Below are 22,596 nucleotides of genomic sequence, written 5' to 3' on the forward strand. Positions count from 1 at the left end.
TCTTATAATGACCAAAACATTACAGCAAACTCATATCAGTCAGATTCATGCGCAACAGAATGTTATTTGCAATTCCCGTTAAACGAAAAATCCAATAAATGCAAGACCACTTGGGTTTGGTTCCTAACTCAAAGAGTCAACTTCCAGAAGTGGAACCAACCCAATTGGTCTCGTAGTTCATGAGATATAACATTTACAACATAACCTAACAGCAGGTCTAACAGCTCAGCTTTGCACCACGTTTTTGTAAAATCATAAAAGTACACTTATACTTGTCCAAAAATTACAAACTTATACTTCGTGAAAACTAGACTCAACCTAGTTTACTGCAGTACCCACAATCTCAACCAATTCTCACGTTTACACTTCGTTACAGTCACTTAAACATCGTATATACATTCTGTCCAGAATCTGTTCACATCAAAACTCAACATAATAACAATCTATGAACTATCATGCATCCATATAACCCTCTAGACACTATAACTACTATCCATGCATATCAATTACACCATACATACAAGATTAGGGTTTTATTTGCACTCACAATCAAGGACACAACAATTAACATGCAATACTATCAAAACTAGTTATCAAATCATCCCTAATACACCATCAAATAAACAAGAATCATATGAACACCATGCATAGGAAAAAGTCGGACCTAGGGTTTGCAAGTTATACCTTCAAAACACCAATACAAGCAAGAGGAAGGTAGGAGATGATTAGAAACGGGTGTAGGATGCTTCAATTGTGAAAACCCAAGATTAAAACCAAGTGTTTGGTGTGTGTTTGTGAGCCGATCGCACGGAGGGGGGGGGGGGTCTAGCTGCCGTCGGTTTTTGTGAGGGGAAGGAGAGGAGTTAGGGTTTGTGATAATGATATATTTATAGATATACAAGTTACACTCTAGCCCCTAATCTTTCAAGTGTTACATCTCTAGCCTAAACTAGTTGGTTCTTGTTTCTTGTTTAACATTCCACATAACAATCAAGTAACACACATATATCTAACACATAATACTCACATAATTAGTGTTTTGACGTTTGTCGTTTATTTATCAATCGTTCGCGTCAACTCGTTTGCGTTTCGGTGCAAATCCCGAAAGACTACACATGTAGTAAGTGTTAAGCGTCATTTAAACCCTAGTTTAAATGTAATGAAGTGTGCGTTATAGATTCAACGATCTTAAAGTTTGAATTGACGGAGTTGAGTTAACGGGGTTAACCTGAAATTGACGATTGTCACATCATTCCCATGTTAAAGAATTTTCGTCCCGAAAATTTGAGTCAAGTCGTGATGAGAGCCTGAAAAAGTAAGAAAAATTTTCAGTTTGTCATATCATCCCCTAGTAGAAAGAAATTTCGTCCCGAAATTTAGTTCATACCTCCGGTGATGTTTGACGGTTTGCCGGGTTTCGCGGTTTTCGGTGTTTGGTTAGCCCTTCAAAAAGGTGAGGATACTTTTTCATCATGTGATCCTCGCGTTCCCATGTGAACTCCGGTCCACGTCTCGAGTTCCAACGAACCTTAACGATTGGAATTTTGCTGTGTTTGAGCGTTTTGGTTTCCCAATCCAAAACCTCGACTGGTTCCTCAATGAACCGTAACTGTTTATCAACTTGTAGTTCCTCCAAAGGGACTACTTGGGTTTCATCAGACAGGCATTTCTTCAAATTTGATACGTGGAATACATCGTGTACGCCACTGAGTTCTGTTGGTAGGTCCAGTCGGTACGCCACCGGACCAATGCGCTCAGTTATCCGGTACGGACCGACATATCGTGGGTTGAGTTTGTTTCGCTTACCAAAGCGAACCACACCTTTCCAAGGTGAGACTTTGAGTTACACCCGATCGTTCACTTGAAATTCGAGAGGTTTTCGGCGCTTGTCGGCGTAACTCTTTTGGCGATCCCGTGCTGCTGCCATGCGATTTCGGATTTGAACAATCTTTTCCGAGGTTTCGAGTACCAGTTCCGGACCAGTGATTTGGCTATCACCCACCTCTGCCCAGCAGAGTGGTGATCGACACTTCCGTCCGTACAGCGCTTCAAACGGCGCTGCCTTAATACTTGCGTGGTAGCTGTTATTATACAAAAACTCTACCAAGGGTAAGTGGGGTTCCCAACTTTTTCCGAAATCTAAGACGCATGCACGCAACATATCCTCCAGGGTCTGAATAGTCCGTTCACTTTTCCCATCCGTCTGAGGATGGTATGCTGTACTCATATCGAGACGGGTGCCCAGTGCGCTTTGCAGCGACTTCCAAAAGTGCGAGGTGAAACGAGAATCTCGATCGGAAATGATCGAGACAGGCACTCCGTGTCTAGACACCACTTCTTTCATGTATACGCGAGTCAGTCTTTCCATTTTGTCCGTTTCCTTAATTGCTAGGAAGTGTGCCGATTTAGTCAACCGGTCAACGATCACCCAGATGGTATCGCATCCCGTCGGTGTCTTAGGCAAACCCGTAATAAAGTCCATTGAGATGTGTTCCCATTTCCACATTGGGAGTTCCGGTTGTTGCAGTAGACCAGATGGTTTCTGGTATTCTATCTTGACTCTGGCACAAGTCAAACATTTGCTCACGTAGGTGGCAATGTCGGCTTTCATGTTCGGCCACCAGTAAAGTGCCTTTAAATCATGATACATTTTATCTGAGCCAGGGTGGATAGAATATCGGGACTTGTGAGCTTCGTCCATCACTAGAGTTCTCAACTCTCTGTATCGTGGAACCCAAATCCGGTTCTCAAAATATCGGACCCCGTCCGATCTGGTTTCAAGTTGCTTGCTCATGCCCCGCATGAGTTCCGATGGAAGATTATCATCTTTCAAAGCTTCCAGTTGCGCATCGCGAATCTGATCGGGTAAGCTGGCATGAATCGTGAGTTGCAATGCTCTCACCCGTCTGGGTTTATCTGTTTCTTTTCTGCTGAGGGCGTCGGCCACCACATTGGCCTTGCCAGGGTGGTACTTGATGGCACAATCATAAATCTTTAAGCAGCTCGACCCAACGACGCTGTCGCATGTTCAGCTCCTTCTGATCGTAGATATGTTGGAGACTCTTGTGGTCGGTGTAAATGGTAAACTTGGTACCGTACAAGTAATGCCTCCATATCTTAAGAGCAAACACCACAGCTCCGAGTTCCAAATCATGGGTCGTGTAGTTCTTCTCGTGAACCCGTAGTTGTCTAGAGGCGTAGGCTATAACCTTCTCGAGTTGCATCAGCACACAACCGAGACCTTGTATAGATGCGTCACAGTGTACCTCAAAATTTTCCGTTCCCTCGAGGAGAGCTAAAATAGGGGCGCTACAAAGCTTGGTTTTCAACAGTTGAAAAGCGGATTCTTGCGCGTCACCCCAATTGTACTTAGTGCCCTTGTGAGTCAAAGCGGTGAGGGGTTGAGCAATCTTTGAAAATCCCTCGATGAAACGCCGGTAGTAGCCGGCCAGTCCTAGGAATTGTCGCATCTCAGTCGGAGTCTTAGGTGCTTCCCAGTTTTTTTTTTTTTTTTGATGGCCTCTACCTTACCGGGATCGACATGGATACCATTCTCGTTGATAACATGTCCTAAAAAGTGAACCTCGCGAAGCCAAAATTCACATTTCGAGAGTTTAGCATACAGTTGTTCCTTCTTCAGTAGTTCCAGAATTATCCTTAAGTGCTCTTCGTGGTCAGTCTCGTTCTTGGAGTAAACGAGAATATCATCAATGAAAACAATCACAAACTTGTCGAGGTACGCCTTGCATACTCGATTCATGAGATCCATAAATACGGCTGGTGCGTTGGTTAGGCCAAAAGGCATAACCGGAAACTCGTAGTGACCATACCGTGTTCTGAAAGCCGTCTTTGAAATATCTTCTTCGCGCACTCTCAGCTGGTGGTAACCGGATCGTAGATCGATCTACGAGTAGTAACTCGATCCCTGAAGCTGGTCAAACAAATCATCAATTCGGGGTAAAGGATAACGGTTCTTGACCGTCACCTTGTTTAACTCCCGGTAGTCGATGCACATTCGGAAAGTCCCGTCTTTCTTTCGGACAAACAAGACAGGGGCTCCCCATGGCGATGAGCTAGGTCGGATAAAACCTTTATCCAACAAATCTTGCAACTGAGTGGACAACTCCTGAAGTTCCGCCGGTGCGAGTCGATACGGAGCTCGTGCTATGGGTGCTGCACCGGGTGTCAACTCGATTTGAAATTCGACTTGACGAATAGGAGGGAGTCCGGGCAAATCCTCCGGGAAAACTTCCGGAAAGTCTCGCACAACCGGTATGTCTTCAATTCGTTTCTCCTTCGCGGGTTTCTCAACAATCTGCGCCAAAATTGCCGGATGACCCTTTCGTAGATACTTCTGTGCCTTCAAAAGGGTAATGACGCTGGTGGTCATGCCGCTTCTCTCGCCTTGGACCGAAATGATCTCGCCGGAAGGGGTGGTAATATGGACTATCTTATCATGGCATATAAACTCCGCTCGGTTCTCGGATAACCAGTCCATGCCGACAACGACATCGAAACTACTAAGCGTAAAAGGAATAAGGTCGATGTCAAAGACATGACCTGACAGTTTCAACTTACATCCCGCAAGTATATGAGTTGTTATTACAGTTTTACCGTTAGCTAATTCAACAGGAAACTTAGCGTCTAACGGGGTTGGAGTAAGGTCTAAAAGTTGGCTAAAAGCTTTTGACACAAAACTCCTATCAGCTCCAGTGTCAAACAAAATAGAAGCAAAACAATCGTTTACAGGGAACTTACCAGACACCACATGCGGATCATTGCGGGCTTGACCCGATCCAATCACAAACGCTCTTCCTTTGCCATTTCCTCCACCATTACTGCCACTTCCATTACCCCCATTGTTGTCATTCCGTTTCAGCTTGGGGCAATCCTTCCGGAAATGGCCTTCCTGTCCACATTCAAAACATCCCTTTGTCGTCATCGGTGGCTTAGGAGCACCCTTCGCCGCAAGGTCAACTCTACATTCCTTCGCTTGGTGACCTATCTTTCCGCATCTTTGACATTTGACACGGTCACACTGACCAACATGATGAAAGTTGCACCTGTTGCACTTTGGATATTTCCCAGCATATCCGCTCGAAACCTGCCCGCTACCGTTGTTGTTGTTGTTGTGATTCTGAGTGTTGAAACTCCGAGTAAATTCGGGCTTACGGTAGTGGTGTTGCGGTGGGAGGTTTGAGGATGAAGATCTGGTGTTGTCAAACTTTCTCTTCCCGCTGTTCTGGTTGCTGTTGTTGTTACTGTTGCTGACGTGGTCATTACTCGGGTTGTCACGGGCTTTAACAGTCGAACCCCTCGGTGGTAACGCACCCTGGGTCACAGCCTGATCCGTCAGTTGGTGAGCCAAACAGATCGCTTGTTGGATCGTGGCTGGTCTGGAAGACGTCACCATACCCTGAATCTGTGGTGCTAACCCATCAATGTACATCTCTATCCTCTTGCTCGGCGGATCCACCATCCGCGGACACATCACAGCCACATATTAGTCTAAATAAAAATTCATGATTAAAACCATTGTATTCGCTACAAAGTATTCCCAATCAATCCTTAAAATCATAGAAAAATAATAGTTAGGATGGAGACAACCCCTCCATCTAAGTATCATCATCACTAGATGTCGTCATCTGAGGACACTTCCGAATGTGCCTCCTCCTCAGCCGGTTCTTCCTCCGGTTCTTCTTCGGGTTCCTCCTCGGGATCTTCCTCGGGATCCTCCTCAGGCTCCTCTTCGGGATCTTCTTCAGGTTCTACTTCAGGCTCTGCCTCGGGCTCGGCCTCAGGCTCTGCCTCAGGTTCTGCTGCGTTCTGAGCAAGTTGCATTTGTAGGATATCGCAACGTTCTAACGCTATTTCGGTTCGGGTCCTTGCTTCTTGGAGTTGCTCTCTCAAGTCTATCATTTCGGCTTGCATCTTCATCATAACCTTCATCTGTTGATCACTAGTCCCTTGCATATCTTTCATTGCCGCCGCCATGCGGGCAATCTCCTCCTTTTTCTCGGTTTCGTCTTTTAACAATCTGGAAACGTTCTCTCTCGTGTAGCGCATGTAACCCACATCACGCTCCAAACAAGAAACGACAGCTGCGAGAACTCGCTCCACAGGTTCGGTTATGGGGGGTAGGGTGTTAGGGTAGGCAGGGTGGTTCGGGTGAGGCAATGGGGGAACTTGTTCACGGTAGACCATACGTCTGATCATGTTGGGGTACCAATCCCAGCTAACGTCGTTTTCATACAGGCCTCCGGATAGGCGGTACCTCTTCGGTGCAGGAGCTTCGAGTTCCGGGACTACACGGGGTGGCGAGGCAGTAGGTAACTGCGGTTCCTTCCCGTGAGCATGCGTCATCGAATCGGATGATGATGAGGGTGGCGTCGACATTCCTACAGGTAAGCCGTGTATATGCGCGCGTATGAGTGAAAGAGGTAAAGAAATAAGGTTTCAAGACTACACAAACCTATGCAGTGCGTATCATTATAACTAATGGGTCGTCGCGGTTATAGTCTAGTATGCATGCAGCTTCTAGTTCGCTATAACCAATGGCTCTGATACCAATCTGTCACACACTCAAAATCCACTAACGGAGTTTTACCGTCAGAGGGTGTGAACTGGCAGGATCGGAATCATTAGTTATAATCAAACCAAAGAAAAACGTTTAAATGTAAATAAGTGCGGAAGCGTAAAACCTTAATTCAAAAGTTGCGTCACGCAGGACGACTTAAAACCAAATGTAACTTGTTAAAATTAAGTTTGCAGAATAAAGATGTTTTCAGTTAATGCATGCTCCTAAACCGCGCGCCCGCCTCGGCTACCTGAGAATAACATACTAAAAGTGTCAACACAAGGTTGGTGAGTTCACAAGTTAAATAAGATAAATCGTTTAGCGTTTTGCGTAACCTCGTTACGGCGTTTCAGTGTTGCGTAACCCCGTTACGACGTTTAAGTGTTGCGTAACCTCGTTACGACGTTTAAGTGTTGCGTAACCCCGTTACGACGTTTAAGTGTTGCGTAACCTCGTTACGACGTTTAAGTGTTGTGTAACCACGTTACAACGTTTAAGTGTTTTGCATTACCAGATAGTGTTATGTCAAATTATATATCGATAGGTAGCTAATCTATACAACAAGTATCGCTAAGTGGTTCGCGACCGAAGCTGACTGTTTATCAAGTGCCCGTCACCAGGTCAATCCAGACCATGGTAAGTGTTAGCCAAAATTACACCCACTCAACCTCCAGTTGAGCTTAGCGTCGGGTGGGGTTTGTCAAACCCAGTAGTACTACTCAACAGTGACTCGCTATTCCAAATATTAACCGGTCCGATGTGTGGGACTTCAAATGTTACGTTTGCCGCTTAGCCTTTACAAGTGATATATAATTTATAACAAAATCTTAAATATGCGTTTATCTCAGAAAATATGTTTATCGGAGTATGTTATCTCCCCCAAGTGAAAAACGTTTGAAAACAGTTCAAAGAGCGGGGTAAGTGAAACTCACTGTTTGCGAAGAATATCCCGATCTAGATCACCAAGTGATGTGCGTCGTAGAAACTCTCTAGCGTTCTAAATAACAAAGAGATTTTCTAAGTATCGGTACGTTTAACGAGTCTCTAGACTCGGCACATAATACCTATGCACGTAACAGATTTCGTGTTTCATTTGTGAATTGTGTGTGACTTAAACAAGTACAATTGTGATACGATACATGAGTGAGCAATTACTTTCGTGTCACGTACTAATAACATACTTTACTAGCAATTATCCCCGTAAGGGCATTTTGGTCAACAAACAAAGATTAACTAACCATTATTCCCCATAAGGGCAATTTGGTCAATTCATGGCAATCAACTAACAACTATTCCCCGCAAGGGTATTTTGGTCAAAATACAACAATTATATAAAAACTATCATATTTCATGCATTCCTACACAACTCAGCAGCTAGTTTCGTTATGACAGAAATTCTACTTGAAAGATTGCACTAGTTCACCGATCATAACGTCTCAATTAATTCACCAAAAATTACCACAGAAGCATACATATCTTAGGTTTCCAGAACATATTTTATCTTATTTTTATTCCACATATTTTTCTTATAATGACCAAAACATTACAGCAAACTCATATCAGTCAGATTCATGCGCAACAGAATGTTATTTGCAATTCCCGTTAAACGAAAAATCCAATAAATGCAAGACCACTTGGGTTTGGTTCCTAACTCAAAGAGTCAACTTCCAGAAGTGGAACCAACCCAATTGGTCTCGTAGTTCATGAGATATAACATTTACAACATAACCTAACAGCAGGTCTAACAGCTCAGCTTTGCACCACGTTTTTGTAAAATCATAAAAGTACACTTATACTTGTCCAAAAATTACAAACTTATACTTCGTGAAAACTAGACTCAACCTAGTTTACTGCAGTACCCACAATCTCAACCAATTCTCACGTTTACACTTCGTTACAGTCACTTAAACATCGTATATACATTCTGTCCAGAATCTGTTCACATCAAAACTCAACATAATAACAATCTATGAACTATCATGCATCCATATAACCCTCTAGACACTATAACTACTATCCATGCATATCAATTACACCATACATACAAGATTAGGGTTTTATTTGCACTCACAATCAAGGACACAACAATTAACATGCAATACTATCAAAACTAGTTATCAAATCATCCCTAATACACCATCAAATAAACAAGAATCATATGAACACCATGCATAGGAAAAAGTCGGACCTAGGGTTTGCAAGTTATACCTTCAAAACACCAATACAAGCAAGAGGAAGGTAGGAGATGATTAGAAACGGGTGTAGGATGCTTCAATTGTGAAAACCCAAGATTAAAACCAAGTGTTTGGTGTGTGTTTGTGAGCCGATCGCACGGAGGGGGGGGGGGTCTAGCTGCCGTCGGTTTTTGTGAGGGGAAGGAGAGGAGTTAGGGTTTGTGATAATGATATATTTATAGATATACAAGTTACACTCTAGCCCCTAATCTTTCAAGTGTTACATCTCTAGCCTAAACTAGTTGGTTCTTGTTTCTTGTTTAACATTCCACATAACAATCAAGTAACACACATATATCTAACACATAATACTCACATAATTAGTGTTTTGACGTTTGTCGTTTATTTATCAATCGTTCGCGTCAACTCGTTTGAGTTTCGGTGCAAATCCCGAAAGACTACACATGTAGTAAGTGTTAAGCGTCATTTAAACCCTAGTTTAAATGTAATGAAGTGTGCGTTATAGATTCAACGATCTTAAAGTTTGAATTGACGGAGTTGAGTTAACGGGGTTAACCTGAAATTGACGATTGTCACATCATTCCCATGTTAAAGAATTTTCGTCCCGAAAATTTGAGTCAAGTCGTGATGAGAGCCTGAAAAAGTAAGAAAAATTTTCAGTTTGTCATATCATCCCCTGGTAGAAAGAAATTTCGTCCCGAAATTTAGTTCATACCTCCGGTGATGTTTGACGGTTTGCCGGGTTTCGCGGTTTTCGGTGTTTGGTTAGCCCTTCAAAAAGGTGAGGATACTTTTTCATCATGTGATCCTCGCGTTCCCATGTGAACTCCGGTCCACGTCTCGAGTTCCAACGAACCTTAACGATTGGAATTTTGCTGTGTTTGAGCGTTTTGGTTTCCCAATCCAAAACCTCGACTGGTTCCTCAATGAACCGTAACTGTTTATCAACTTGTAGTTCCTCCAAAGGGACTACTTGGGTTTCATCAGACAGGCATTTCTTCAAATTTGATACGTGGAATACATCGTGTACGCCACTGAGTTCTGTTGGTAGGTCCAGTCGGTACGCCACCGGACCAATGCGCTCAGTTATCCGGTACGGACCGACATATCGTGGGTTGAGTTTGTTTCGCTTACCAAAGCGAACCACACCTTTCCAAGGTGAGACTTTGAGTTACACCCGATCGTTCACTTGAAATTCGAGAGGTTTTCGGCGCTTGTCGGCGTAACTCTTTTGGCGATCCCGTGCTGCTGCCATGCGATTTCGGATTTGAACAATCTTTTCCGAGGTTTCGAGTACCAGTTCCGGACCAGTGATTTGGCTATCACCCACCTCTGCCCAGCAGAGTGGTGATCGACACTTCCGTCCGTACAGCGCTTCAAACGGCGCTGCCTTAATACTTGCGTGGTAGCTGTTATTATACAAAAACTCTACCAAGGGTAAGTAGGGTTCCCAACTTTTTCCGAAATCTAAGACGCATGCACGCAACATATCCTCCAGGGTCTGAATAGTCCGTTCACTTTGCCCATCCGTCTGAGGATGGTATGCTGTACTCATATCGAGACGGGTGCCCAGTGCGCTTTGCAGCGACTTCCAAAAGTCCGAGGTGAAACGAGAATCTCGATCGGAAATGATCGAGACAGGAACTCCGTGTCTAGACACCACTTCTTTCATGTATACGCGAGTCAGTCTTTCCATTTTGTCCGTTTCCTTAATTGCTAGGAAGTGTGCCGATTTAGTCAACCGGTCAACGATCACCCAGATGGTATCGCATCCCGTCGGTGTCTTAGGCAAACCCGTAATAAAGTCCATTGAGATGTGTTCCCATTTCCACATTGGGAGTTCCGGTTGTTGCAGTAGACCAGATGGTTTCTGGTATTCTATCTTGACTCTGGCACAAGTCAAACATTTGCTCACGTAGGTGGCAATGTCGGCTTTCATGTTCGGCCACCAGTAAAGTGCCTTTAAATCATGATACATTTTATCTGAGCCAGGGTGGATAGAATATCGGGACTTGTGAGCTTCGTCCATCACTAGAGTTCTCAACTCTCTGTATCGTGGAACCCAAATCCGGTTCTCAAAATATCAGACCCCGTCCGATCTGGTTTCAAGTTGCTTGCTCATGCCCCGCATGAGTTCCGATGGAAGATTATCATCTTTCAAAGCTTCCAGTTGCGCATCGCGAATCTGATCGGGTAAGCTGGCATGAATCGTGAGTTGCAATGCTCTCACCCGTCTGGGTTTATCTGTTTCTTTTCTGCTGAGGGCGTCGGCCACCACATTGGCCTTGCCAGGGTGGTACTTGATGGCACAATCATAAATCTTTAAGCAGCTCGACCCAACGACGCTGTCGCATGTTCAGCTCCTTCTGATCGTAGATATGTTGGAGACTCTTGTGGTCGGTGTAAATGGTAAACTTGGTACCGTACAAGTAATGCCTCCATATCTTAAGAGCAAACACCACAGCTCCGAGTTCCAAATCATGGGTCGTGTAGTTCTTCTCGTGAACCCGTAGTTGTCTAGAGGCGTAGGCTATAACCTTCTCGAGTTGCATCAGCACACAACCGAGACCTTGTATAGATGCGTCACAGTGTACCTCAAAATTTTCCGTTCCCTCGAGGAGAGCTAAAATAGGGGCGCTACAAAGCTTGGTTTTCAACAGTTGAAAAGCGGATTCTTGCGCGCACCCCAATTGTACTTAGTGCCCTTGTGAGTCAAAGCGGTGAGGGGTTGAGCAATCTTTTAAAATCCCTCGATGAAACGCCGGTAGTAGCCGGCCAGTCCTAGGAATTGTCGCATCTCAGTCGGAGTCTTAGGTGCTTCCCAGTTTTTTTTTTTTTTGATGGCCTCTACCTTACCGGGATCGACATGGATACCATTCTCGTTGATCACATGTCCTAAAAAGTGAACCTCGCGAAGCCAAAATTCACATTTCGAGAGTTTAGCATACAGTTGTTCCTTCTTCAGTAGTTCCAGAATTATCCTTAAGTGCTCTTCGTGGTCAGTCTCGTTCTTGGAGTAAACGAGAATATCATCAATGAAAACAATCACAAACTTGTCGAGGTACGCCTTGCATACTCGATTCATGAGATCCATAAATACGGCTGGTGCGTTGGTTAGGCCAAAAGGCATAACCGAAAACTCGTAGTGACCATACCGTGTTCTGAAAGCCGTCTTTGAAATATCTTCTTCGCGCACTCTCAGCTGGTGGTAACCGGATCGTAGATCGATCTTCGAGTAGTAACTCGATCCCTGAAGCTGGTCAAACAAATCATCAATTCGGGGTAAAGGATAACGGTTCTTGACCGTCACCTTGTTTAACTCCCGGTAGTCGATGCACATTCGGAAAGTCCCGTCTTTCTTTCGGACAAACAAGACAGGGGCTCCCCATGGCGATGAGCTAGGTCGGATAAAACCTTTATCCAACAAATCTTGCAACTGAGTGGACAACTCCTGAAGTTCCGCCGGTGCGAGTCGATACGGGGCTCGTGCTATGGGTGCTGCACCCGGTGTCAACTCGATTTGAAATTCGACTTGACGAATAGGAGGGAGTCCGGGCAAATCCTCCGGGAAAACTTCCGGAAAGTCTCGCACAACCGGTATGTCTTCAATTCGTTTCTCCTTCGCGGGTTTCTCAACAATCTGCGCCAAAATTGCCGGATGACCCTTTCGTAGATACTTCTGTGCCTTCAAAAGGGTAATGACGCTGGTGGTCATGCCGCTTCTCTCGCCTTGGACCGAAATGATCTCGCCGGAAGGGGTGGTAATATGGACTATCTTATCATGGCATATAAACTCCGCTCGGTTCTCGGATAACCAGTCCATGCCGACAACGACATCGAAACTACTAAGCGTAAAAGGAATAAGGTCGATGTCAAAGACATGACCTGACAGTTTCAACTTACATCCCGCAAGTATATGAGTTGTTATTACAGTTTTACCGTTAGCTAATTCAACAGGAAACTTAGCGTCTAACGGGGTTGGAGTAAGGTCTAAAAGTTGGCTAAAAGCTTTTGACACAAAACTCCTATCAGCTCCAGTGTCAAACAAAATAGAAGCAAAACAATCGTTTACAGGGAACTTACCAGACACCACATGCGGATCATTGCGGGCTTGACCCGATCCAATCACAAACGCTCTTCCTTTGCCATTTCCTCCACCATTACTGCCACTTCCATTACCCCCATTGTTGTCATTCCGTTTCAGCTTGGGGCAATCCTTCCGGAAATGGCCTTCCTGTCCACATTCAAAACATCCCTTTGTCGTCATCGGTGGCTTAGGAGCACCCTTCGCCGCAAGGTCAACTCTACATTCCTTCGCTTGGTGACCTATCTTTCCGCATCTTTGACATTTGACACGGTCACACTGACCAACATGATGAAAGTTGCACCTGTTGCACTTTGGATATTTCCCAGCATATCCGCTCGAAACCTGCCCGCTACCGTTGTTGTTGTTGTTGTGATTCTAAGTGTTGAAACTCCGAGTAAATTCGGGCTTACGGTAGTGGTGTTGCGGTGGGAGGTTTGAGGATGAAGATCTGGTGTTGTCAAACTTTCTCTTCCCGCTGTAACACCATGCATAGGAAAAAGTCGGACCTAGGGTTTGCAAGTTATACCTTCAAAACACCAATACAAGCAAGAGGAAGGTAGGAGATGATTAGAAACGGGTGTAGGATGCTTCAATTGTGAAAACCCAAGATTAAAACCAACTGTTTGGTGTGTGTTTGTGAGCCGATCGCACGGAGGGGGGGGTCTAGCTGCCGTCGGTTTTTGTGAGGGGAAGTGGAGGAGTTAGGGTTTGTGATAATGATATATTTATAGATATACAAGTTACACTCTAGCCCCTAATCTTTCAAGTGTTACATCTCTAGCCTAAACTAGTTGGTTCTTGTTTCTTGTTTAACATTCCACATAACAATCAAGTAACACACATATATATAACACTATTGTATATTTGCAATAGTGTTATATTATATACAAAAATTAAAAAAAAATCGATATAGTGTCTATATGCATTAGTGTTGTATTACATATATGCAAGAATGTGTTTTGCATACAATTATTAGTGTCGTATTTGCATTCAATAGTGTGTATTGGATAATGTATTTGTGTTGTATTGTATGCAATAAAACACTATTTTATATATACAATACATATTAATGCACATACGCATTACATCGACGTTTTTTAGGAACAATATCATCCTATTAGGAGGAAAGAAAAAAATCACAAAATAATTTTTTAAAAATAGTTAAAAAGAATTCTTTACTAGTTCTCTAATTATCTCTTTAAGATAAGGGTTAAAATAATATATATATATATATATATATATATATAGAAAAGGGTTAAAATAAAAATACATAGTTTTGTAGGAAGAGTAGGAAGGATATAAAATTTAGAATTAGAAAACTATGTAGCATAAATCCTTGATCCTAAGAAACAATTTGCTATTTTGAAAACTACCAATCTCAACCACTAAATTTTAGATCCAATGGCCTAGATTTATTCTTACTCTTCCTAGAAAACTATTTCTTTTTATTATAACTCACCCCATATGATGAGGTTAAAATAAGAAGTGGAGTGTTTCTAAAAGGTGTAAAAAGTAATCTGATGCGTTAGATATGTTGATCTGATGGTGGATATGGAAGTGTGTTTTATTAGATTTAATTATTAAAACACACTTTCTACACTTCTTAGTGAAAATCTACTTATTAGTATAACCTTGCTATACATATATATATATATATATATAAAGGTAACGTACAAATGAAATTAACGTGCTAATTATGAAAATTAAATAAAGTAATTTTATATACAAGTAGAGTAATTATGTAATTACTCTACTTGATTCTCATAATTAACACGTTCAATAGAGAATTAAAAAAGTGGCGAACTGAGAAACTATTCATTTTACATGTAGAAAAATAATATAAAATTCGATTTCACATATAAAAATTAGTTTTAGCATAGACTTTTTTGAACTTTTGTTTATAAAATATATGTCGAAGACATTCCAATAAAAAATTACATTTTTTTAACTGAAAAATAAAAAAAAACGTGTTACGGTTTATTCGAGACAATCGTCAATCTCCCAATAACACAAGAGAGAAAAGAAGAGAAAATAACCTAAGATAATAATTCTTTCTTATTCTTTTTCTCAAACAAAGATTACAATATATAGGAAAACAAAGAAATAAAAATATAAAAGATAAACATGAAAACATAATTTGACTACAATAAGAAACTAAATAAAATATAAACTTAAATAATAATAATAATATACGATCGTATCAATTCCCGACCCCTTGAAAACGTCCTTGTCTTCAAGGACGGAATGTCGTTGCCATGGTGATCGCCACTCGAGTCGTACACCGACAAGTGGGGCGGTCTCAACGTAGTACCATGGTGACCACCATTCAAGTCTTCTGGTGTTATTCGGGCCAATGCCACCGGACCACCACAAGGGGCGCAACACGGATTGAGTTGTTGCACCTTTTAACGGTGTCTGCGCCAACGAGCTAATTGTATTGTTGTAAATTTGATTGGCATTTTTATTAACCATCAAATTACAATTTTGTTGCTTATAATTACTTGTTGCATGCCACCTAAGGTCATATCCTCCAATCCTTGAGTAACTTCCTCCTTAATAATGGTTTCATGATCAGACGTGGCAATTGCATTGACGGAACTACAGTGGAATTGAGTAAGCATTGTTGTAGTAAAATCATCCCAGGTGAGGAAGTCTGAACTCCGAAGCCAACCATTGAACCACCAGAATGGTTCATCATCGAAGGATTCAATGACATAGGGAAGCCGCTCGTCGCCATAGATCGCGTAAAAAAGAAAATATCGTTCTGCTTGAGAGATCCATAGGGCGGGATTAGATCCAGTAAAACGAGGTAGTTGTGGATGCTCCACAAGAGTTCTTCCAAAGCCATCTAGGCTAAGGCTCAATGAAAGCACCAATTGTTACGGTTTATTCGAGACAACTGTCAATCTCCCAAGAACACAAGAGAGAAAAGAAGAGAAAATAGCCCAAGATAATAATTCTTTCTTATTCTTTTTCTCAAACAAAGATTACAATATATAGGAAAACAATGAAATAAAAATAGAAAAGATAATATGGAAACATAATTTGACTATAATAAGCAACTAAATAAAAGATAAACTTAAATAATAATAATAATAATAATGATATAATATTATAATACGATCGTATCAAAACGGCTTCATACATATGTATATATGTAAAAAGCTCTAAAAATATTATGTAAAAATATGATTAAAAATGATTTTTTTAGTATTTTTTTACGTGTAAAATGAATAGTTTCCTACTTTTCTATTTTCGTATAATGACGAAACTGCCCTCTTTTCTGTTAACATTTAATGAAAGTTGCATTTAATAAGTAAAACTGTTACAAATTTAAAGTTATAAATACCAATATATGTGATAAACAACACCCAATCTTGTTACTTTCAATAAACGTCAGAGACTCTAACTGCGTAATTCTGTCGTTATAAAATAAATGACTCCAAAATGTTTAAAAAGGTGATTTGAAAAAAGAAAGAGAATCCGGTATTTTTGATAACCAGCCGGTTCAAATGAGATAGCAGTCCAACAAGTCAACAACACTAGAAAATATAGAGTAAACACACAACAATCAAGAGTCTAATCCAACCAACCAAGCACGAACACTGCCACCCATTTATTCTGCTTGCTAGGTCATTGCTGAGCCCTCACTAGCATCCCAATCATTATCATCGGTATTAGGCTCCCAATTATAGCAGCCGCCTCCTCCATCGTTGCCACCATTCCAACTCAAGCCTGCGCCTCCTCCCTCGTTGCCACCATTCCAGTTCCCCTCTCCTCCCTCGTTGCCACCACTCCAGTTCCCCTCTCCTCCCTCGTTGTCACCACCCCAGTTCCCCTCTTCCCCCTCGTTGCCACCACCCCAGTTCCCCTCTCCACCAATCCACTTACAATTATAAGTTCCCTCCGGTAGATAACCATCGCTTGCTTGCTCTCCACCATAACACGCCTCTTCCACAATTTCTTCTTTCTTCGGTAGAAAACACCCTTTATAAGAATCATTCTCGACACAATGCCACAACAATTTGTTCCAATGCTCATCCTGCCAAATTTCAACATCAGCCACTTCCCATTTTAACAAATAATAAAAACTTGTGATTTTTGTCCACGCATTGCGGCAGTTCTGTTTCGAACAAAATGTATATTGACACGTCGATAAAACAAATGTGTTGCAACGCGATATTTAAATTATATAAACCATTATATTTGAAAAGAAATAAGATATGTCACAACGATAGTAAACAATAACACAAATACCAGTACCGACGTTGGGTCAGTATCGGTTCGGCTCGGTCCATTTCATTACCATTAAACATTTCATTACCATTACAATATAAGTAGTATAGTTGACAACACAAAAAGATACATAAATCTTAACACAAATCTGTTCGTTATGGTACCGGTACTCGGTATAGTTTACGATACCAAAATCAAATAAAGTTAATTACAATAGTTTTATTTCACAAAAGTTGTCCGATGTAACCCAAAAATCACGTCGGTACAGTCCATTGTAATAAAATTTATATCAGAACATGAAAGAAAGATTAATCATAACCGTGTATTTAGTTTGTTTTGAAAAAGTTAACGAACAAAAGTTATTAGAGAAAAACCAAAAAAAGTGAAAACTAAATGAATTAAAGGTTTATATCATATATAGTATAAGGAGTGAAATTGAAACTTGAAAAAACAATAATAACTTTATTACTTACACCTATACATACAAAACAAGCTTTCTGAGTATATATTATTCATCATTTAGTAATTGTAATAAAATTGAATATTACCTTGCATATGATATGCGGGTTGCCAATAGCAATCAACAACGATCGAGCTCGAGTTATAGCAACATTAAACCTCCTGGGATTACTCAAAAACCCCAAACAATGTCTCTTATCAGTGTCATTATGCTTAATAGTCGACCGAACTGTAGACACAATAATGACCTCCCGTTCTTGCCCTTGAAACGCCTCCACAGTCCCAACCTTAATCTCTGACCCCACAAACGTCTCGAGCGCTGTACTTATTTTAATCACCTGTTGTCTATACGGCGTTATCACCCCAATATCCTCATTCTTTATCCCCTTATCTTTCAGATTCAAAATAACCTCAACAACCTCACTCGCCTCGATCCTATTAAACCAAGACGGGTTATTCCCTTCTCTCTCATCCACACCTTGAACCCCCAAAAACAAAACCGGGAATTCCGGATTCGGAATATAATCCTTCCACGTTAACGGGTACAACGTATCGTCCTCTTTACACGGCACCAAATCCCCTTTGTAAAACAAAGTTGAAGGAAGTGATAATATGTGTTCGTGACAACGATAGTTTCTCACCAATTTCGTCACGTAATTTTGATCACCGTGTTTATAAAACTTAGACTCACATAATCTCTCCATAAACGACTTCCCTAAACCGTACCCTTCAGCATCTTTGGAAAAGATTACTGGGCCTAACTGAACGGGATCACCAGCAAGGACCACCACCGTGTCCCGCCTGTAAAAATGTGATATGGGGATCATTGTTTCGGGCTCGGATGCCTGTGCTGCCTCGTCTAAAAAGATATGCGTGAAGTGGCCCTTTTTAATAGCTTCAGCGTAAATAAGCGCAGCACTAGCGTATGTGGATACTATGATTCTATATTTTATAAGGTGTTCATACATAGGACAGTTAAAGGCAGTCGTATCTTCATCAAAACTACAAAATTCAAGAAACTCAGATTTGATATCGTCTATTGAACGAGCGGGTGCGTTGAGCCGAAGGATATCCTGTTTTCGGATTTTAACCGCGTTTTCCAAAACAAGTCTTGCTAAGAGATGATCGGCTGCACTGTTTGAAGGTGCACATACGAGAATAATAGAATTTCTTTGGGTTGTGTAAAGCTGAAGAATAGCTTCGGTTAGAGTCACGGATTTACCGGTTCCAGGTGGACCATGAATAATATAAGGCGGGCCCCCTTTGCAACCGAGGATCATTTCAACTGAACTTAACTGCTCTTCATTAAGATTGCAAGAAAATGGGACCAGTGGGCGGGTTTCTATATGTCTCTCGTTTGAAGAAAACTCTGGGAAGAGAAATTCGGGATCGAGCTTTCCGCAAGCTTCTGAAGCTTGGTACAACCTTCGCATGCCGAGTCGATTGTATTCAAATTGCACATCATAGTGATCACCTTCAGCATGGTAACTGTGAACGTCTTCATGAAATGATATGAGAATTTCTTCAGCCTCAACACGAAAGATATACCCCTGTGGATGAGCATGATTAGAAAATTTATATTGTTTGTTCATCTATATTCAGTTATGCTTGTGAACAATACTATTAACAAACGACCATAAACGAACACAAACACACTCTTTTCTTCACGAATGAACACGAACTAGAAAACCCTGCTCGTTTGATTGTTTTTGTTTGATCGTTTGTCCGGTTAAAGTTAAATGAATGTTCTTGTTCGTTCAGTCAGTTTACAAGCCTAGCCCCATTTATTGTAAATTATTGTGCCACGTATGATTAGAAAAATTATGTTACATTAATAATCTGATTTTCTGAATAAAGCAGATTAAAAACTGTACGCACTCGAAATACAATTCAGGAAGCTTTAAGCCTGTTTGACCTGTTCAATGCATTGGACTTGCATTTTGTAAACAAGAAAAACAATATATGAAGTCGTTAAAAATAAAAATAAACCCAAATAAACCATTCTAAAGTAAATGGGTCAACTTATCACAGCCGGTCCTAAAACATGTATTTTGAAATAAAAATAAAAGAGGTGTCTTCCTCAACTTTTTCATGAATAATCTTAGTTTTCTAATGCATGATGCGCACCGATGCGTTTTGATCCTAAAATCCAATGCGCACGCATCAAGTATGCGAGAGTGCGAGACATTGTTAAAAAAATACTAAAAAATTATTTACAGATTAGTATTTTAACTAGCTAACTGTTAAATTCTTAAAAAAAGAGATTAATATAAACAGTTAAAAAGCTATAGTACAACCAAAGAAGTTTTATGTATAACCAAAATAAGTACTTAACTCTATGTGTACAAGTATTCTACGCATAAGGTACAAGTAACCTATGCAGAAACTCACTTCAGCTCATAGATGTGCGCATCAAAACACTGCATTGCGCATTATACGATTTAGAACGCATCATGGAGTCGCAGCGCATGTCTCCAGCTGATCCAATCTCATCAGTGCGTTATGCGTGCATTTTAAAACCAAGGTTATAATGCTTAATTTTATCATGTGAAACAAACCTTATATAGAGGAGCAGTGGTGTGTTCATTGTGCTGTACAAGCTTTGCAACAATAATATCTCCGGTAACAATCGATGGTCTTCTCTCAGACAGTCCTGGGACTTCAAGGGTAAGAAACCGACCTTTTCTCTTAAAAGTAACATTTTGCATATCATAAGTTCTCATATCATCCTGCAAAACAACTCAACCCATATATATATAGGATTAGGTTCTCTACAAAACCCTAAAAAATTTTAAAACTCCTAACAATCAATTACTTTATTTATTATATTTAATACTATTTGAGGGTAGTTTATCATTTATTATATGCAATTTTAAACTTTGCAGTTGCATATATGTTATCACAAGTTTACACATGTGTAAAAACCAATTTATAACGTATATATGATCATAAACTACATATAATGAATAATGAAATTATAAAATTACCATCAAACAATATCAAATATATAAAAATAATAAATAATACAACTGTTGATAAAATTTTTTTAATTATTTGGGAGTTCAGAAATGTACCTCGAGTTTAATTTCTTCCATAATAAGTAAGGTTCGAAAGAAATTGTAATAATTCTTCATGTTTAAACCTTCAATTAACGCATCAGGAGTCGCCTTACTTTCAATAACCTTCCTTATAGCAACCGGGATTCTATATTCCGGAAGCTTACGTTTATACGCTCGACTATTATTCTTCGCAGGACGATACCCCCTAATTACTTTAATGCCCTTATCAGAGGAATATATTTTGGGAATCATCGGTTTGTTGTTTCTCATTGGTCGGTTATACGGCTTGTTACTAGTCAACGAGCGTGATATCTTATCTTCCACCATAATAAATCCCATCCGTTCAATCTGATCGTCATCAAAATTGAAGTGAACCGCTGTCGTGTGCAGACCTTTGACCAACGCTTTACACGATAACCAAACGGTCAAAGTTGTAGCGGGATACAACGTCCTGTCGTCCATCGTAAACGACTCAACAAACGACTTGATGTAAGCCTGATCCGAGTCAGGTGAGGGTGGTTTCATGAGGGAAAGGGTAAAAGAGTCTTTTGGCTTGGAGTCGTATATCTCGATCGACCACAGTTTAAACACTTGGCTCGTTGTGTTCTCGATGGTGATTGGGTTGGAAACGGTTTCACCTAGGGCCACGAAGTGTGGCTTGCCGTCAGTTAACGGAAACGGAACTGAAATGACTATTGGGCCCTCGGCTTCTGGATTGTAGGTGTAAGTAGCTGCATTGTTTGCAAAGTCGACGTTTCCGATGTTACCAACGTCGTCGATTACTGACCGCGTTTCCTCCTCTTCAGAGTTGACTGAACCCATTAGGCCGTTGTCTGCTCAAATTCGAACATTAACTTATTAATAAGTCTGCATAATATTATAATAATCTGTGTATTGCATAAAAAACTAGTAAATAATAGCAAGAGTAAAATGATTAAAGAAGCCCTAATATTTACAGTAACGAGAAGATGAAAAAGAAATCATAAATCTGTGTGGCCGATGACACTCGAAAGGTGGGAATTTCTCGTTTTTCAGTTAAAATATACATATGATCGAAGATAAAACCCTAAAAGAAAGAAAAATACATAATTGTGATTTGATTTGTTTGGAAGATCAAAGCGAGATTTGGCTGTGATTGTTGAATCAAAGAGTGAAATGGCACAAACAAACAAACCCTACGTTTTGGTTTGGGTTGGTTCTTCTGTACTGGTCGACTGTGGAGGGGGAAGCGGTGGTTTCTTTGGCCAATTGGGAAAACAAGGTGGTTTCACCGATCTCATATTTTACAATATTTGTTTTCATTTAACACTAAACTTAACTCCGCCAACTTTTTTATGAATTTAAAAGTGATGTTTTAGGCCTTTTATTGAAAGAAGGATAAAAGTTGATTGATGTAAAACTTGTCTCGAACGGTACTCCGGATGACTTGATTTAGTTAATTGAAGGTCTAAACACCCGAATTGAAGAACCGTATCGTCATTTGGAGCACCATTTTGAGATAAGTTTCAGATTAATCGACTTATATCCTTCTTTAGATTAGATACAACATCAGTTTGAAATTCATAAAAAACCTAACATAGTTACATTTTTTTTCAACGAATGTCTAAAGAAAACAAATAGTGTGAAAGTTGAGACCATTAACAGTAATTTTCTAAGATGAGATTGTTATCGGCCAACCTAATAAAGATGAGATTAACAAAATACAATTTTCCTAATTATAAATATGTGTCTTAAAAAAATAGTCCTACACATCATATCATTTTGGTATCACAATTTTAAGCGCTTCAAACACGCACTTTACTTTAAAATTACTACAATACAGATAAAGTTCTGATCGTTTTACTTTAGTTATATTCTTTAGTTGTTAGACTAAATACATAATAATTTTACGTAGCAAAGTAGAGAACAATATCGGGTATTTATAAATATACATTTATGGGTGAACTTGGCATCACTGTGTACTACATTGTGCTTGACTGATTG

General features: G+C 40.5%; 1 protein-coding gene across 2 annotated transcripts; it reads right to left on the reverse strand.

Annotated features, from left to right (window-relative positions):
• Positions 1 to 16,454: 16,454 nt before the first annotated feature.
• Positions 16,455 to 21,472, reverse strand: LOC143599996 (putative RNA helicase SDE3). 2 transcript variants are annotated; one of them, XM_077077811.1, is made up of 5 exons: positions 20,629 to 21,471; positions 20,113 to 20,283; positions 17,644 to 19,104; positions 16,685 to 16,901; positions 16,455 to 16,633 (listed from the first exon to the last, which is right to left on the reverse strand). In XM_077077811.1, the coding sequence occupies exons 1-5, from the start codon at positions 21,433 to 21,435 to the stop codon at positions 16,488 to 16,490; spliced, it is 2,802 nt and encodes a 933-aa protein (XP_076933926.1). In that variant the 5' UTR covers positions 21,436 to 21,471; the 3' UTR covers positions 16,455 to 16,487. The 2 variants fall into 2 exon arrangements, with proteins under 2 accessions (XP_076933926.1, XP_076933925.1); XM_077077810.1 differs by having other exon boundaries at positions 16,455 to 16,901; positions 20,629 to 21,472.
• Positions 21,473 to 22,596: the final 1,124 nt, after the last annotated feature.

Source organism: Bidens hawaiensis, unplaced genomic scaffold, assembly GCF_021521415.1.
Source record: "Bidens hawaiensis isolate Kalapana, Puna unplaced genomic scaffold, B.hawaiensis_p1.1 tig00053184_1, whole genome shotgun sequence".
NCBI classification, from domain to species: domain Eukaryota; kingdom Viridiplantae; phylum Streptophyta; class Magnoliopsida; order Asterales; family Asteraceae; genus Bidens; species Bidens hawaiensis.

Bases quoted from the DNA above. Each gene is read 5' to 3' on its own strand.
- LOC143599996 (XM_077077810.1), bottom strand. From the start codon at position 21,435: ATGGGTTCAGTCAACTCTGAAGAGGAGGAAACGCGGTCAGTAATCGAC. The intron at 20,284-20,628 runs GTACATTTCTGA...GTTGTTTTGCAG, and splicing joins TGGAAGAAATTAAACTCGAG to GATGATATGAGAACTTATGA. The intron at 19,105-20,112 runs GTTTGTTTCACA...GCTCATCCACAG, and splicing joins CCACTGCTCCTCTATATAAG to GGGTATATCTTTCGTGTTGA.